The sequence below is a fragment of the Macrobrachium nipponense genome, chromosome 29 (assembly GCF_015104395.2).
Source record: "Macrobrachium nipponense isolate FS-2020 chromosome 29, ASM1510439v2, whole genome shotgun sequence".
Taxonomy (NCBI): domain Eukaryota; kingdom Metazoa; phylum Arthropoda; class Malacostraca; order Decapoda; family Palaemonidae; genus Macrobrachium; species Macrobrachium nipponense.
Genome location: NC_061092.1, coordinates 10535775 through 10550004, shown reverse-complemented (window position 1 = coordinate 10550004; position 14230 = coordinate 10535775). Strand labels below are relative to the sequence as shown.

Sequence of the window (14230 nt, the reverse complement as noted above, 5' to 3'; positions counted from 1 at the left end):
GTTTAAAATGATTGATTGTGAATAATGTATAAATGCCTGTTCACCCACACATCAGCTTAAAATCACAAGTAATAGGTACATCCCAAAAAGATATAAATGGCATCCAGGTGGTTAGTTAGCACGCATTACACAGTGAAGTAATGAAAGACGTCATGACTCACTCATCTCGATTCTGCGAATACCAGTCTGTCCAGGTGAGTAATCGGAGAGTCTTAGGTGGCGTTTTAGTGCAGAATCAAATGTATGAGAAGGGTTATAAAAATAGCCCTTTTAGACGTTAAATATTAATTTAGCACTTCCTGGACCATAGTTGCTGGTTTATAGTCTGCAGATGCAATAATATGATAATTGCACATCAAAAATTTCGCCGCGCATTTTTCATTTTGTCCAGTAGTCTCATTTTCCAACATTCATTCAGGACCATATAGTTAAGAAGGGAAAAACTTTTATCGTGCTGTTGATCCATTTCTGTATCATTTTATGCTGTACTGCGCATATTTCCAAGGTAATCTACCCAAGACCAACTATCATTTTTAACTATATTTGTTAAAAGGATATTTATAAGAATGACAAATACGGAAAGCCAGCGCTCGGGATCATGGTAAGGAAAAAGTTCATCATGCAGTTGATCCATTTTATGCAGAATTTCACGATGTACTCATATTATCTACGTATCCTCCCTGCTACTAACCATCAATTTTTAATATATTGGAGTAGGGAAAATCAGTTAAACGATAAATAAGAGACTTTTAGAGAATAGTTGGGGATCTATGAGAAACTTCCCAATCGGACGCGAGGCAGTGGATGCTGGCGGAAGGTTCGCCGCGAACGTTCGCTTCGTTGGCATTCAGTCAGTGACAAAATAATAAGAGGAGTTGTCTGCGGTTACAGGTCTATGCTATGGCTTCTGAAGACCCCCTGAGCATGTCGTTAGGTATGTGACGCCTTTGCTTTTCGTCGGGAAATGCGTCCCTCCGTGAAATCCCCTTCGGAGTGCGATTGGCGTCCCTTGACAAGGCCGCTTTCATGCCTTTTTCGATGCCCCTGTGCACGGCGGTCTTGACCCCGCTGGTTTCGTGGCTTCAGCTGCCCTCCATAACAATGTCAATATTAATGTAATTTATATATTTGCTGTTGAGTAGGTGTTAGAAACACGACGGCAATGGGTGTATAATTAGTTTTTTAAAAAATCTATGTTGATTTCGTAGCGCACTCGTCACTTGGTTAGTCAGAGCCTGTGGCATAGCTAGGTACCTAGCCTGTAATACTGTGCGTGCGTAAGCTGCCCAAACAAACCATCCACAATGGCTAGAGAATGCCCTCTTTCGAGGCATACCTGGATCTTGGTCAAGATGGACCCAGGTTTGGTGGAAAAAATGCCGAATTTATGATTGTTAAAGGCTGAGTGGCCTAAGGTCAAAGGTGACTGGCGTAGATTTGACAGCCAGCAGCAGCCAATGCAAAGGTAGTCCAAGGAAGTCTAACTGAAGACGATAATTTTCGGTTTCTTTCAGGAAATCCTTTAAATATTTGCTTGTATCTTTGGTGATATCCTTCATTTTAAATACCTATAACTTAAGCCTGCCTCGTCAAACTCATGAAAAACTCATATCCTAGCCTATCTAGCAGTATCCGAAAGGATAATGAGTTTTATGACATTTTTATTGTAATTTTGTTGCAAACCCCTCGTCTTTTCTTCTTTCTTTCTGTCCTTTACCCAACCATTATGGGCGGGTTGGTTCCAGTTGGAAACGACTTTGGGTTTAGGTTGATCGAAAATGTATCCTAAATCCCAAGCTTTTAATCTGAAAAAATACATAGTTTAACCTCGTATAGAATTTACCCAAGAAATTATGAGGCACGATGATGTGGCAAGTGTACTCGAATGGTATTTGCAGATAGGTAGGCCTTACAGCCCATGGGATACGCCTTGCTTACAAGCCAGTTTTATTGGGTGGTGGAAAATTTGTGAAATTGTACAAGGAACAGTAATTCTATTATATGATTCTCATCAGCATTTACAAACTAGCTATATCACGCATTAGGGTAACTACCTGGTGCCCCAGGTTAGGTAAGGTGGAGTTGGTGACATGGCAGAGGTTTTTCCCATTCAATAAAGGTGATGCTTCAGTTATGAAAATGTAGTGAATTTAAATTTTATTGAAAGAAAGTGATAAAACACTGATTAGATTAGATTTGTTATACATTTCTTATTTTCCCTATAAATCCAGAAGGCTTTTCAAAGATTTCTTCAGTTACAGGTTTGAAAAAACAAAAAAACAAAAATTTATTTCTGTTAATTCATTTGCTTACAACATAATGATAATCAAGTCTGTAACTGAAGTTGGAATGTCAGGAGAAATGGAAAACTGAATGGAGTTTGAAAATATCCAGGAGCTTCTCCCTGAAAACTTGAGAGATTTTATTTAGGTAAAAAATATTACTGTCAATTATGTAACAGAAAACCAAAAATTTTATGAACATTACTGATGAGCAACATATGTCTAACTCTTCCAACACACCATCAAAGCAATTGATTTGTAGTATGATCAGTCTTCATACTGTCATCATTAAACATGCAACTCATAAGTCACCTAGCCACCATACCTGAGAACCAAAAGTAACACAAAAGTATTGCAGGGATAATTTTATTTTCTTGTTAACAACCTATTAATAGTGTTGTTAGTGCACATCATGAGATGCAATGTAGTCATTACTACAGCATCCCTTTAGCCCCTGGCTGCACCTACTTTAGCCTTTTGCTTTGATTTCCATTCTTGCTTCCTTATCTTTATCTTGCTGTCATCCATTCCAACACACTTTTCATTGTCCTAAGTACAGTACGGTCCCCAATTATGTGAGAAGTTGGTCGATCCACGGCCTTGCAGAATTGGAAATTTGCATATTTCAAAACACATACCTTGTGGGAATAATTCCATTAGGGCTGAGGCAAATGTCAACTTATCCAGTCAAACTTTTTTATACTACCCATTTTCAATACTTTCTATGTACATACTATACTGTAATTTTTTCTAATTTGAAATTGTTCATATGGATAAATAAAACATTAAAAAGGTTTTAATAACTTGAAAAAGTTTAAAATTACACAGAGGATGGTGAAAACTCCCATACATAAACAATGCCATCATTGGGTGCAAGTGTACTGTACAATACAGTCATTTCCTTTGAAAAACCTTTTGGATGGAATTTCCTCTTTATATCCTCAGCTAAAAAGCCTTCAAATTCCTCTATCTCATCCTCCGTGAAGATTTCTTCTGCAGAAGGAAGGCTTTGTGAACCTTTTAAGGTTTTGGGAACTAGTGGATCATGCGTGTCTTCACTCCTGTTAGGCCTAACAAACTTGGTCAAGAGCGCCTGTCTCAGTTTCTTTTTCTGGCATGTTCACTATGTAATAGTTTTCATGTAAATTTATTCTACAATAAAAAAAAAGAACTGATGAAAACTCAAAATTTAGTATGAAATTACAATTGTTTTATAAAGGATAAGAATTCAAAATTCAACATGAAATGACAGTTTCTTGAAAAGTTTAGATCGAACAATTCTCTCTCTCTCTCTCTCTCTCTCTCTCTCTCTCTCTCTCAAACGCATCTGCTTCTCAGTTAATCACTTTTACTAGTCATTTTCATCAGAACCTATTTCAACAATAGAAAATATTAATGATCAAATGCCAAAAGTTAGTCGAAACAAGTTAACCGAGACTGATCATTCATACACACTGCGCTGTGACATCACAAATGCGTGAGGCACAGCCTTCCGTCTTAGCTAATGGATGAGCAGGAAGCCTTTCTCTCGCATTCCCCCTTGGAGGAATAATTTTATTTTCCTGCAAGCATTCCCCCCACCCCTTCTCTCAGTTACCAGCAACACCCCATATAAAATACTTGAAAAGACAATAGGTTTGATACTTTTTGCGGCGCGTGACTGGCAGACTTTGAACGGCTTCGAAGATACAGAAAATCTAATTTTGAGAATTAGCAACCGCATAAAAGGGGAATCAATCACACAATTCGAACACACATAATTCGGGACCGGACTGTGTATTATATGGGTGAAAGAATCGCTTTGCTTGGCTTTATAGCCAGATTTTTATCAAATGAATTTGTAGTGGCATTGATGTTACAGTGATGGTTGTGGTAGTTTTTCCTTATGGGAATTGAAGGACAAATTATCAAGAAGAAAGTTATTAAAACATTGAAAGTATTTGTAAATTTATAGAGTATCCATTTATTCTTTCATGTCTCTGGTATCCTTTGTATGGTAATTTTTCTTTACCAAATATATATATATATATAATGATCGTGCTCTACTTCATGGGTTTATCGCTTATAAAAGCAAACCTTCCATTTTTTTATTTCTCAGTCAGCATAGGTTATATGTACTGCATATTTGACTTCTCCCACTTTTTCTTTCTTGTCTGTTTTCAGTAAAACATTGCATGTTTTCTCTGATGTGTTATTAAAAGTGTAAATGAACAGCTTTAAATCTAGTCCTTTTGGAAGTTATAACTTCATACTGGAAATAAATTTTTTTTAATAGTTGACGGAAGGCCATCTGTGTTTCTGTTAAACAATTTGTGATGAAATTGACTTGCATGTTTGAACTAAAATATTGTAATCAACATTAAAATTTAATGGGGATGTGAGAGCCTCCTTTACTCACTTTATTTTTTATGCTCACTTATATTTTTAAAGCACTTACCGCAGTCCACAAAATATTCATGTGAGCAAGATGTACAGTAGCATATAAAGTAAACTGGATGAATTCATGAGAGAGAGAGAGAGAGAGAGAGAGAGAGAGAGAGAGAGAGAGAGAGAGAGAGAGAGAGAGAGAGAGAGAGAATTGGGAGGGGGGATAAGATGTGTTGGGTAAGGATGTAGTACTGTATCTTTATACAGTAATTACTGTACAAAAGAATTCTTCATGCTTTTCTTCTTTTTTTTTCTTTAAGATTTTGATTGCTCCTATTAGTTGAAAATGCAGGTATGTACAGACGGCCAACGAAGAATTGGCGTAGTTTCTTAATTCATTGTTCGTTATGGAAATATTGCCATATGCAGGTGCCAGATTATTTACTTAACAATAAATAACATTCCTTTCAAAGGTGCTATACTTGAAATAAATTACATTAGAATACAGTAGACTTATTCAACGTATTAAAGATAATTATTTTGCAGAGTAAGGCAAATATATACCGATGGGTCCACGATTTCTAATTTTATTCTCAACTCTAGCTTCGTGACAGCATACTGAAGCATTTTGAAGTTTACTTTGCTGCCGCTCGAGTCTTGACTCAACATATCGTACTGCACTGGGGTGTCATTTCGTTCTCCTACAGCCGATAAACAATACATCAAGGCGTTAACATTCTTTGAAAACGATGTTTAATTAAACTAATTTTGTCTTTTGATCAGTAAAATAATTTGCATGACATAATATTTAGTGGGCCTAAATTGGACTTCTGATTTTCACACGATTAGCCTAGGTCTATTTTGAGCAGTATACTCTCTCGGATAAATGAATATTTAAACCGACAACACACACACACACACACACACATATATATATAAATATATATATATATATATATAGATATATATATCTTATATATATAATATATATATAAATATATAGTATATATATATATATATATATATATATATATATATATCTATATCTATATATATATATTATCTATAATATAATATATATATATATATATATATATGTATATATTTAATATAATATATTAATATTAATATAATAATATAATATATAATATATATATATATATATTATTATATATATATATAATATATATATATATATATATATATATATATATATATATATATATATATTAATCTGCTTTATTTGATTATTTCCGTTATTCTTGTTTTATTAGCCATGTTTCGCCTCTTCTTATCCTTTTCATAATTGCTTAACATAATTAACTCAGACCTAGCTATTCAAAATAAAAAAAAAATCAAACGAATATATTTCAGTCTTATTTTTTATCGAATTCCTTGCATATCACCCTGTTTCATTTGGACACGTTGGAAAGCTGTGGGAGTCAAAACTGACGAATACATTAAGAAAGGCTTACTTTCATTAAAGCTTTTTAGGTTGATCTTTCTGTAGCTATTCATTTCTTTAACTAGAAATTAATTCAAATTAGTTTCACATGTATAACTCGACCTACTACCATAAGCATATTATAAGTAGCTGAAAGGATAAGAAATATGAAAGGTGACGTTTTCGTTTAAGTCGATTTCATGTTTTTATTTAATTTTTTTCTTCAAAACTGCTTTAATCAAGAGTTGCTCTTTGACGGCGCTACAGGGTGTAACACGAGTGTATGCACATATTTTGGGGAATGAAAGATAAAGTTTCTTTGAACAGAAAATATTTTATAAACATGCATTTTAAGGCGCCCGTTGTCGGTGCGGGGAATTTTAAAATAACCGTTATCATTACTGATGCTTTCAAGCGATGGAGTTCGTAGTGAGAAGTCGGCTCTAGTCGCCTGAGATGTAGAAGAGAGCGGAGGTGGCGTATAGGAGTGATGGAGGGATTAGGCCGATGTTAATAAAGTATCTCCCAATAAAATGTATTCTTTAGGTTTTTGAAGAAAAATAAAATGCAAGCATCATTGAAACTGTTTCCCTCTCTCATCCATCAAAGATACGTTTGCTTATTCATTAGACTTATTCATTAGACACCTATCAAAGATTTCAAGTGGAGATTTAAAAATCTCTTCCTCTCCATCTAAAGTATTCATCAGACACCAGTCATTAGCGTAGAGCTAGTCATGATTCCTGGTTCAGCAATGTCGTGACGATGCACTAGAATTCAAAATTCACAAATGAATGTTGCTCAGCAACGTTTACACTACTGTATTAACTTGCTCTCTTGTGGTGCTTCTAGTTCCACCTCTAGGCCGCATGTTCTAAATTTTGCCGTTCTTTGAACAATTTGATTCATCTATATATTGATTCTCTCCGGTTTATTAAGCTTTCTTGATATCTCTCAAAACCATGGAACTTGCACCGAATTAATGCAGCGGCAATAAATTGTCTCTCGCTCATCGAGGGATGTTTTTTCTTAGACCGATAAATGACACATTGACATTAGATTCCAGTGCACATAACATCAAAAGCAATAGAGTGAGGTCGCCTGGTTCACACTGTTAGGATATAGTTATTTTATTAGAATTTTTTTTTTAAATTTGATAGCATTTGTGAGATTCCAATGTTTTCTGTAAAATTTAACAAATGGAATAGTTCAACTAACTTCAACTTAATATTGAAATGATAATTTAAGAACAATGTTTATGTGATACTACTAGTGATAGGTGTCTCCTATCTATTTGGTAATGTATATCTATGGTTGTGATATGACGTTTTTTATCACTTCGTTTCGTTCACGTCAATTTTGCTATATGGAAAATAGTTTTACACAAAAACATAACATAATGTTCTAAAGATATCAGTGACTGTTTTTAACGTCATTACATACGATTTCTTCCATCTTTGAAAAGAAAAATCGATAACTAAGGCATGAATCGTGCGTCAGGCAAGTGAACGAAAAATTATGAAACTCTGCCACGAGTTTTTTGGCCGACAGTACATATATATATGATGAAACATGCAAATCTGATGTAATTTTTTTTTTTTTTTTTTTTTTTTTTTTTTTTTCCAAATAGGCTGACAGCCTCTCTCTCAACTAATTCATCGTTTTTGTTTATTTTAAGAGACCCTCATTTTCTCCATTTGGTCGTCTCGTTCATGTTAATTGATTTCAGTGGATGAGTTCAAGAAACCACCATATTATTCTACTATACTTTAAATTTTGAAATAATTGTTTCATATGAGTTAAAGAAGTATTACTTTATTACTGCTGTATTTTAAATTGTGAAATAATTGTTCTAATTCATAGTTCAAATCATAGGGATAAATTACGTATGACACCTTATTAATTCCCTCAGTCATCCTCCAACCCAAATAGATCAAATGCACTAACAAAATATTTGATCTTTGTTTTAAGCATGAAAATGCTTATTGCTTTAGATTCATGTCAAAGTATCTGTATGCAATTCTTCTCTTGCTAGGATAGCATTGGCTATGGAACCTCTGATATCTGGATTAATGTAGTAGTAGATGCATTAGGTGGGGTCAAGGGAAATGCAGATAAGAAAGGAGCTGTTATTCTTGTATTAATTACATGCTGTATCACTATGCACAATAGCCCACTTTCCTTATCTCAAGTTAATGTAGTATGTATTACTTTTAGTTACCCGATGCATTTGCATGAAGTTTGTTGATTATAGTACTGACTTCACTTCAGTATGAGAAAGTTACTAGTTCTGTTTACACCTGTTTGAGTTATGTGTTGTAACTTTCTTATTGCCACAGTAACCTTCTGCACAACCATTTGAAGGCTTCAGTAATAATGAAGTTACAACACATAACTCAAACAGGTGATTAGCTGTAGTGATTAGCTATAGAAAGGATAGAGTTTATATACCATATACTGGTAAATATATGAATTTTTTACTTCGTTCCAGATGACATCATCAAAATGAAGCGCCAAGGGCGGCGTGGAGGCAAAAGCAACCAGAGAGGAAAAATGAGGGGAAAGGGGAGAGGTAGAGGAAACATCAACACAGGTAACACAGAACAATACACAGAATTTCAGAAAAGCAGACTGGGACCTGGTGGAGGAAGAGGACGTGGGGCTGGAAACAGAGGTTTTGGGAACAGTGGCCGAGGCAGAGGTCTTCGTGTTTTGACAACAAAATTTGGAGTCAAAGGTAATCATCAGTTTTAAGTGACTTGTATCAAATAAAAGCAATAAGTTTCTTGTTTTTCCCAAAAGACAAGATTTAATTAATTCATTGGTAATTTTTAAATTTCATAGTTTGTGGAACAGTGTGCAGAAGGGTTCTCATGTATTTCAGCCTCCTCCTACTTGTTTTTTCATGATTTTTCTCTGCAAAATCAGTTGTATCATTGTCTCAGAGAGATGAATTTCAGATCCAAGTACTGTACTTGAAATGAATTGAATCAGACCATAAACTTAAGATTTCTTGATTCAAGGGGTATTCCATCAGGGTAATTCTATAGGAAAGGGGTGCATGAGCTTTTAAAAAAAAAGGTAGTTACCTAGAGTTACAGAGAATAGTGTATAGAATTCTTAGATACTAGTCATTAAGTGAGGAAATGCTTAGTCATCCCAAAAAATGTCACTTTAAAATGTAAAAACTCGGGAATGTGCAAAAAATGATCGCTAAGATTTTTTTTATTAGTTTTCATCTCCCCCACCCAAAACCCCCGATCCCACTTGTGGTCCCCCAAAATTGTTGGTGGTTGTAAGTGTTTTCCTCACTTATTTAATGATACTGAATCATCTATAAAGTGTTTAGCATTTTAAGCTGTTTAACACAGAAACTGGTGCGCCCCTTTCCTATAGAATTACCTCCATCAGATTTGTATTCAGATTAATGCATTGCCAGGTTTTGAAGCATAAAAATATAAGTAAATAGATAGACAGCAGACAGAACCAGCTTCAGGTCAGCCACATTGTAAAAAGCATGTGGAGAATTTTCTTACTGACCAATAAGCATTTTTGGTGTAATGATATTATAGTAGTAAATTGAATTAAGCTGGTCGAACAAGTAGTCCTGTTTGTTTAGAAAAGTGTACTAGACAGGTGAGGCAGCTCATGGTATGATATATACCAAGTAAGAAAAAATCTTGTTATTGTAAGTGCTCCTTTTACTTTAGTGGTACAGTCTTCTCAAGTTGTATGAGAATTCTCTTGTCTTTGCCATCAAAACATTCAGTTCACGCTTCAATTGATGAAGTGGCAGATTTTTATTTTGACACATCTTCAGTTTTATGCATTCAACTTACCTGTCAGATATATACTTAGCTATAGACTCCGTCGTCCCCGATAGAAATTCGAATTTCGCGGCACACTCTACAGGTAGGTCAGGTGATCTACCGCCCCGCCGCTGGTGGCGGGAATAGGAATCATTCCCGTTTTCTAAGACAGATTTTCTCTATCGGCCGTGACAGCAACATTGTTGTTGTTACTCCTGATTTGATTTTCGTATTTTTTCATCGCTATTGATCTTCTAAGCCGGTTATTTTGGTGACGTATTGGATCTTTGGTTTGGCATACTCTTCAGTTGGACTTGGTTTTGGATATTTCTCATGATGTCGGATTCTAGCTTTACGGTTAGAAGACAGTGTGTAAATGAGGGATGCATGGTGAGGCTACCGAAAGCTTCGGTAGACCCTCACACAGTTTGTAAGGGGTGTAGAAGGAATGAATGTTCAATTTCTAACACCTGTGATGAATGTGTAAATATGAATGAGGAAGAATGGAAGAATTTAAATTCATATTTAAGGAAATTAGATATGGATAGGGCTAGGAAGGCTTCCTCCAGAAGCGTAAGTAGGTCTCGCTCTAACGAGCCTATTAAATTAACACCTAACCCTAAACCTCTATCTTCTTCCTCTAGTACTAAGACTGCAAATCCGGCAACGGAAATTGCAGATCTTAAAGCTGCGCTACAAAGGATAGAACGTCAAATGCTGACGTTGAAAGGTAAGCACAGTGATAGTGAATTAAGTGTCCCTAGTGCAGTGGAGGGTGCGTCTGATCGGCTCTGTCTCGCTCCCAGGCCTAGACCTCTTCCAAGCTCACAGGCCCAGAGGAGAAGGAATGTCGAAAGCCTTACGGAGGTTACGGAGAATCCCCACCGATCAGGCGTCCCCTCGGCAGATTCTGTGACGACCCGAACTGCCAAGGATCGCTATCGAAAAAGCATCCTAAAGAAGTGTTAATCTTCGTCAGATTCTTCACCGAATGTAAGGGGATGGAGTTTCAGATGAATCTGTCACGCCCATTAAAGAAGAAGTTGGAAGGCCTCCAAACTTTCGGATTCAAGCCCTGAGCTTTTCTCCGATCTATCACCTTGTGAAAAGAAGAAAAGAAGATTGGTTCCTAACGGAAATCGGAGTTTCCTTCCGCTTCTAGACATCCCTCACCTGAATCAGGGAAGGAAAAAGAGAGTGCGGCTGTAAAGATTATCCTAAATGTGCAGGAGCAACTTTCGGCCTTAGTAGGAGTTTTTACTAAGGAAACTCCCAGGAGAAAGGACTCTTTCCTTCCTATAAAGAAGACGAAGGGAAAGAAAGAAGAAACGGAAGTTTTCGGCTTATACTCGGAGGAGTATGAAGAATGCGCCAAAAACGCCAACCTGGCGCAATGCGCCAGATGAGTGTGAGACTCCATAACGAGTCAGAAGAGCCAGAAAGCGCCAGATGCGCCATATGCGCCAGAAGAGCCAGCCTGGCGAAATGCGCCAGATGCGCCATATTGCGCCAGAAGAGCCAGCCTGGCGAAATGCGCCAGAGGCGCCATATGCGCCAGAAGCGCCAGCCTGGCGAAATGCGCCAGAGGCTCCAGATGCGCCAGAAGCGCCACCCTGCCGAAATCGGCCAGATGCGCCAGAAGCGCCACTCTTGCCGAAATGCGCCACAAAGAACGCCAGCTTGGCGCAAGGAATCACGAGCGTCAACCCGGCGCAATGAGCCACAAGTGACAAATAAGAGACGGACTTCTTCCAAAAGACAATTAAGCCAGGAAGATTTGTTTGGCTTTCGGAAGGATAAACCTTTACCTGACAAGGACTCTAGTTGTCGCACAAGCGGCCGTTATTCCTTGTCAGGACATAGGTCGTTCCGGAGAAAGCGATAGGAGAGGACATCCTTCGTCCTGAAGAGGAGAAAGTGTCGCACAAGCGGCCATCGCTCTTGCCAGGAGAAGGATAAGGTCGTTTTGCAGGATCAACCTATCTCTCGTAGGGACGCAAGTTATCGCACAAACGCGGTCGTCGTTCTTGCGAGAGTGGGGTGGATGTTGCAAGAGGCCAGTCTCCTACTGGAAATAAACAAGCCTCTTCGGAATTGGATTTGGAAGAGATTTCGGACTCTGAAAATCACTCGGCTCCGGGTTTGTCGGATTACAAGACGCTGGCAGCCCTCTTACTTCAAGAGTTTGGGGACTCTTTAAGCCCTACTGCTCCTCCTTCTCCAAGGTCCTTGTTTACAAGCACGAAGGTCCCGAAACAATCATCTTTTATTAAAATGAAGCCAACCATTTCCATGAACAAGGCTCTCCGATTCGTAGGAAATTGGTTGGAATCCAAGGAGAAGGCGGGGAAGACAGTCTTTACCTGCCCTCCTTCCAGACTATCAGGAAGAAGGGAATTTGGTACGAGACGGGCAAACCACGGGGTCTAGCTCTCCCGTCCACTGCCGAAGCAGATTTTTCAAATCTGGTAGATTCGTCTAGGAGACAAGCCTTGTCATCAGCAAAGATCACATGGGGGACTTCTGAGATGGACCATCTCCTCAAGGGATTGTTTAATGTCTTAGAAGTTTTTAACTTCTAGACTGGTCCCTTGGGGTGTTGGCCAAAAAGACACAAGAGGAGGATCTCTTAGTCCAGAAGTCCTTCAGAGTGTTCTTTATCCTGTATGGACAAGGCGGTTCAGGATGGATCAGGAGAGGTGGCCTCTCTGTTTGGTACTGGTATTCTGAAGAAGAGAGTCTTATTTAGCTCTTTTCTGACGAAAGCAGTTACTCCTACTCAGATGGGTCATCTCTTCTGTATGCTCCTCTGTCGGACCAATTGTTTCCTTCAAATCTTGTAAAAGATATTTCTCATTCTTTGACAGAAAAGGCCACACAAGATCTCTTGGCCCAATCTGCAAAGAAATCGAGGACTTCGGGTCCTATTAAGAGAGAGACTCGGGCTCCTCAACAGCCCTTTCGAGGAAGTACCTCAGCCAGACCCTCTTTTAAGAAGAGAGGAGTGCAGAAGAGAGGTAGGCCTTCCTTCAGACCTATCAAGAGAGCTAAATGAGACAACAGTCCTTCAAGCACCGGTAGGAGCCAGACTTCGGAAATTTTCCGAAGAATGGGCTCGGAGACAGGCAGAAATTTGGTCCCTTTCCGTGGTAACAAAGGGATATATGATCCCATTTCGAGACAGACCTCCCTGACTACTACGAACCCGAGGGAACTGTCAGCCCAGAATACAGGACCCTGCCAAGAAAGAAGCATTATTGCAACTGGTAGAACAGATGTTGCAAAAGGAGGCCATCGAAGTGGTTCGGGATCCGCATTCCCGAGGATTCTACAACCGTCTTTTTCTGGTTCCGAAAATCCTCGGGAGGGTGGAGACCGGTCCTGGATGTGAGCGCATTGAACCGATTTGTGGAGAACACAAAGTTCTCTATGGAAACATCAAAATCGGTTCTTGCGGCTCTTCGTCCAGGAGATTGGATGGTCTCCTTAGATCTACAAGATGCATACTTTCATGTCCCCCTGCATCCATCATCGAAGAAATATCTCCGATTCATGATGCAGGGGAAAGTATACCAATTCAGAGCCCTATGCTTCGGCCTTTCAACGGCCCCCCTCAAGTGGTTCACGAGGCTAATGATGACGTTGCGAGATGGCTACATCTAGAGGGGATAAATATATCCCTTTATCTGGACGATTGGCTAATAAGAGCAAAATCGGAAATTCAGTGCTTGAAGGACTTGGAGAAGACTTTGAACTTGACAAAATCTCTGGGATCTGCTGTGAACCTCGAGAAATCACAATTGATCCCCAGACAGAACATAGTCTATCTGGGGATACAGATGGATTCTCGGGGTTTTCGGGCGTTTCCATCTCAAGACAGAATTACTCGAGGCTTAGAAAAGATCTCGAACTTCTTAGGGAAAGAACGGACCTCGGCGAGGGAATGGCTCAGTCTGCTGGGCACCCTTTCCTCGTTAGAGCAGTTCATTTCCCTGGGAAGATTAAATCTCAGACCTCTGCAATTTTATCTAAAGAGGATGTGGAGTCAAAAGACAGGAGACTTGTCAGACATTTTTCCCATCCAAAAACAGGTTGGGGAGCAACACTGGGTCCAAAGGAAGTAGCAGGTGTTTGGACCAGACAACAAACTACTCTGGGCACATCAATGCGAAGGACTCCTGGCATAATTCATCTAGCCCTGGAATACTTCGAAGCGGAAGTCAGAGAGGCGGTAGTTCAAGTCAATTCCGACAACACCACAGCTCTGGCTTACATCCGGAATCAAGGGGGCACTCACTCTTTCTCTCTGAACGAAATAGCGAGAGCTC

The 14230-nt window shown here is 38.6% G+C and overlaps 1 protein-coding gene across 1 annotated transcript in view; it reads left to right on the top strand.

Moving 5' to 3' along the window:
- The first annotated feature begins 778 nt into the window (after positions 1-778).
- LOC135206117 (uncharacterized) overlaps positions 779-14230 on the top strand; it is a 31295-nt gene continuing 17843 nt past the window's right edge. Inside the window, exons 1-2 of the mRNA XM_064237358.1 lie at positions 779-934; positions 8585-8830. Of these exons, the coding sequence (XP_064093428.1) occupies positions 901-934; positions 8585-8830 (280 nt within the window). The 5' untranslated portion in view covers positions 779-900. The remainder of the gene's footprint in view (positions 935-8584; positions 8831-14230) is intronic.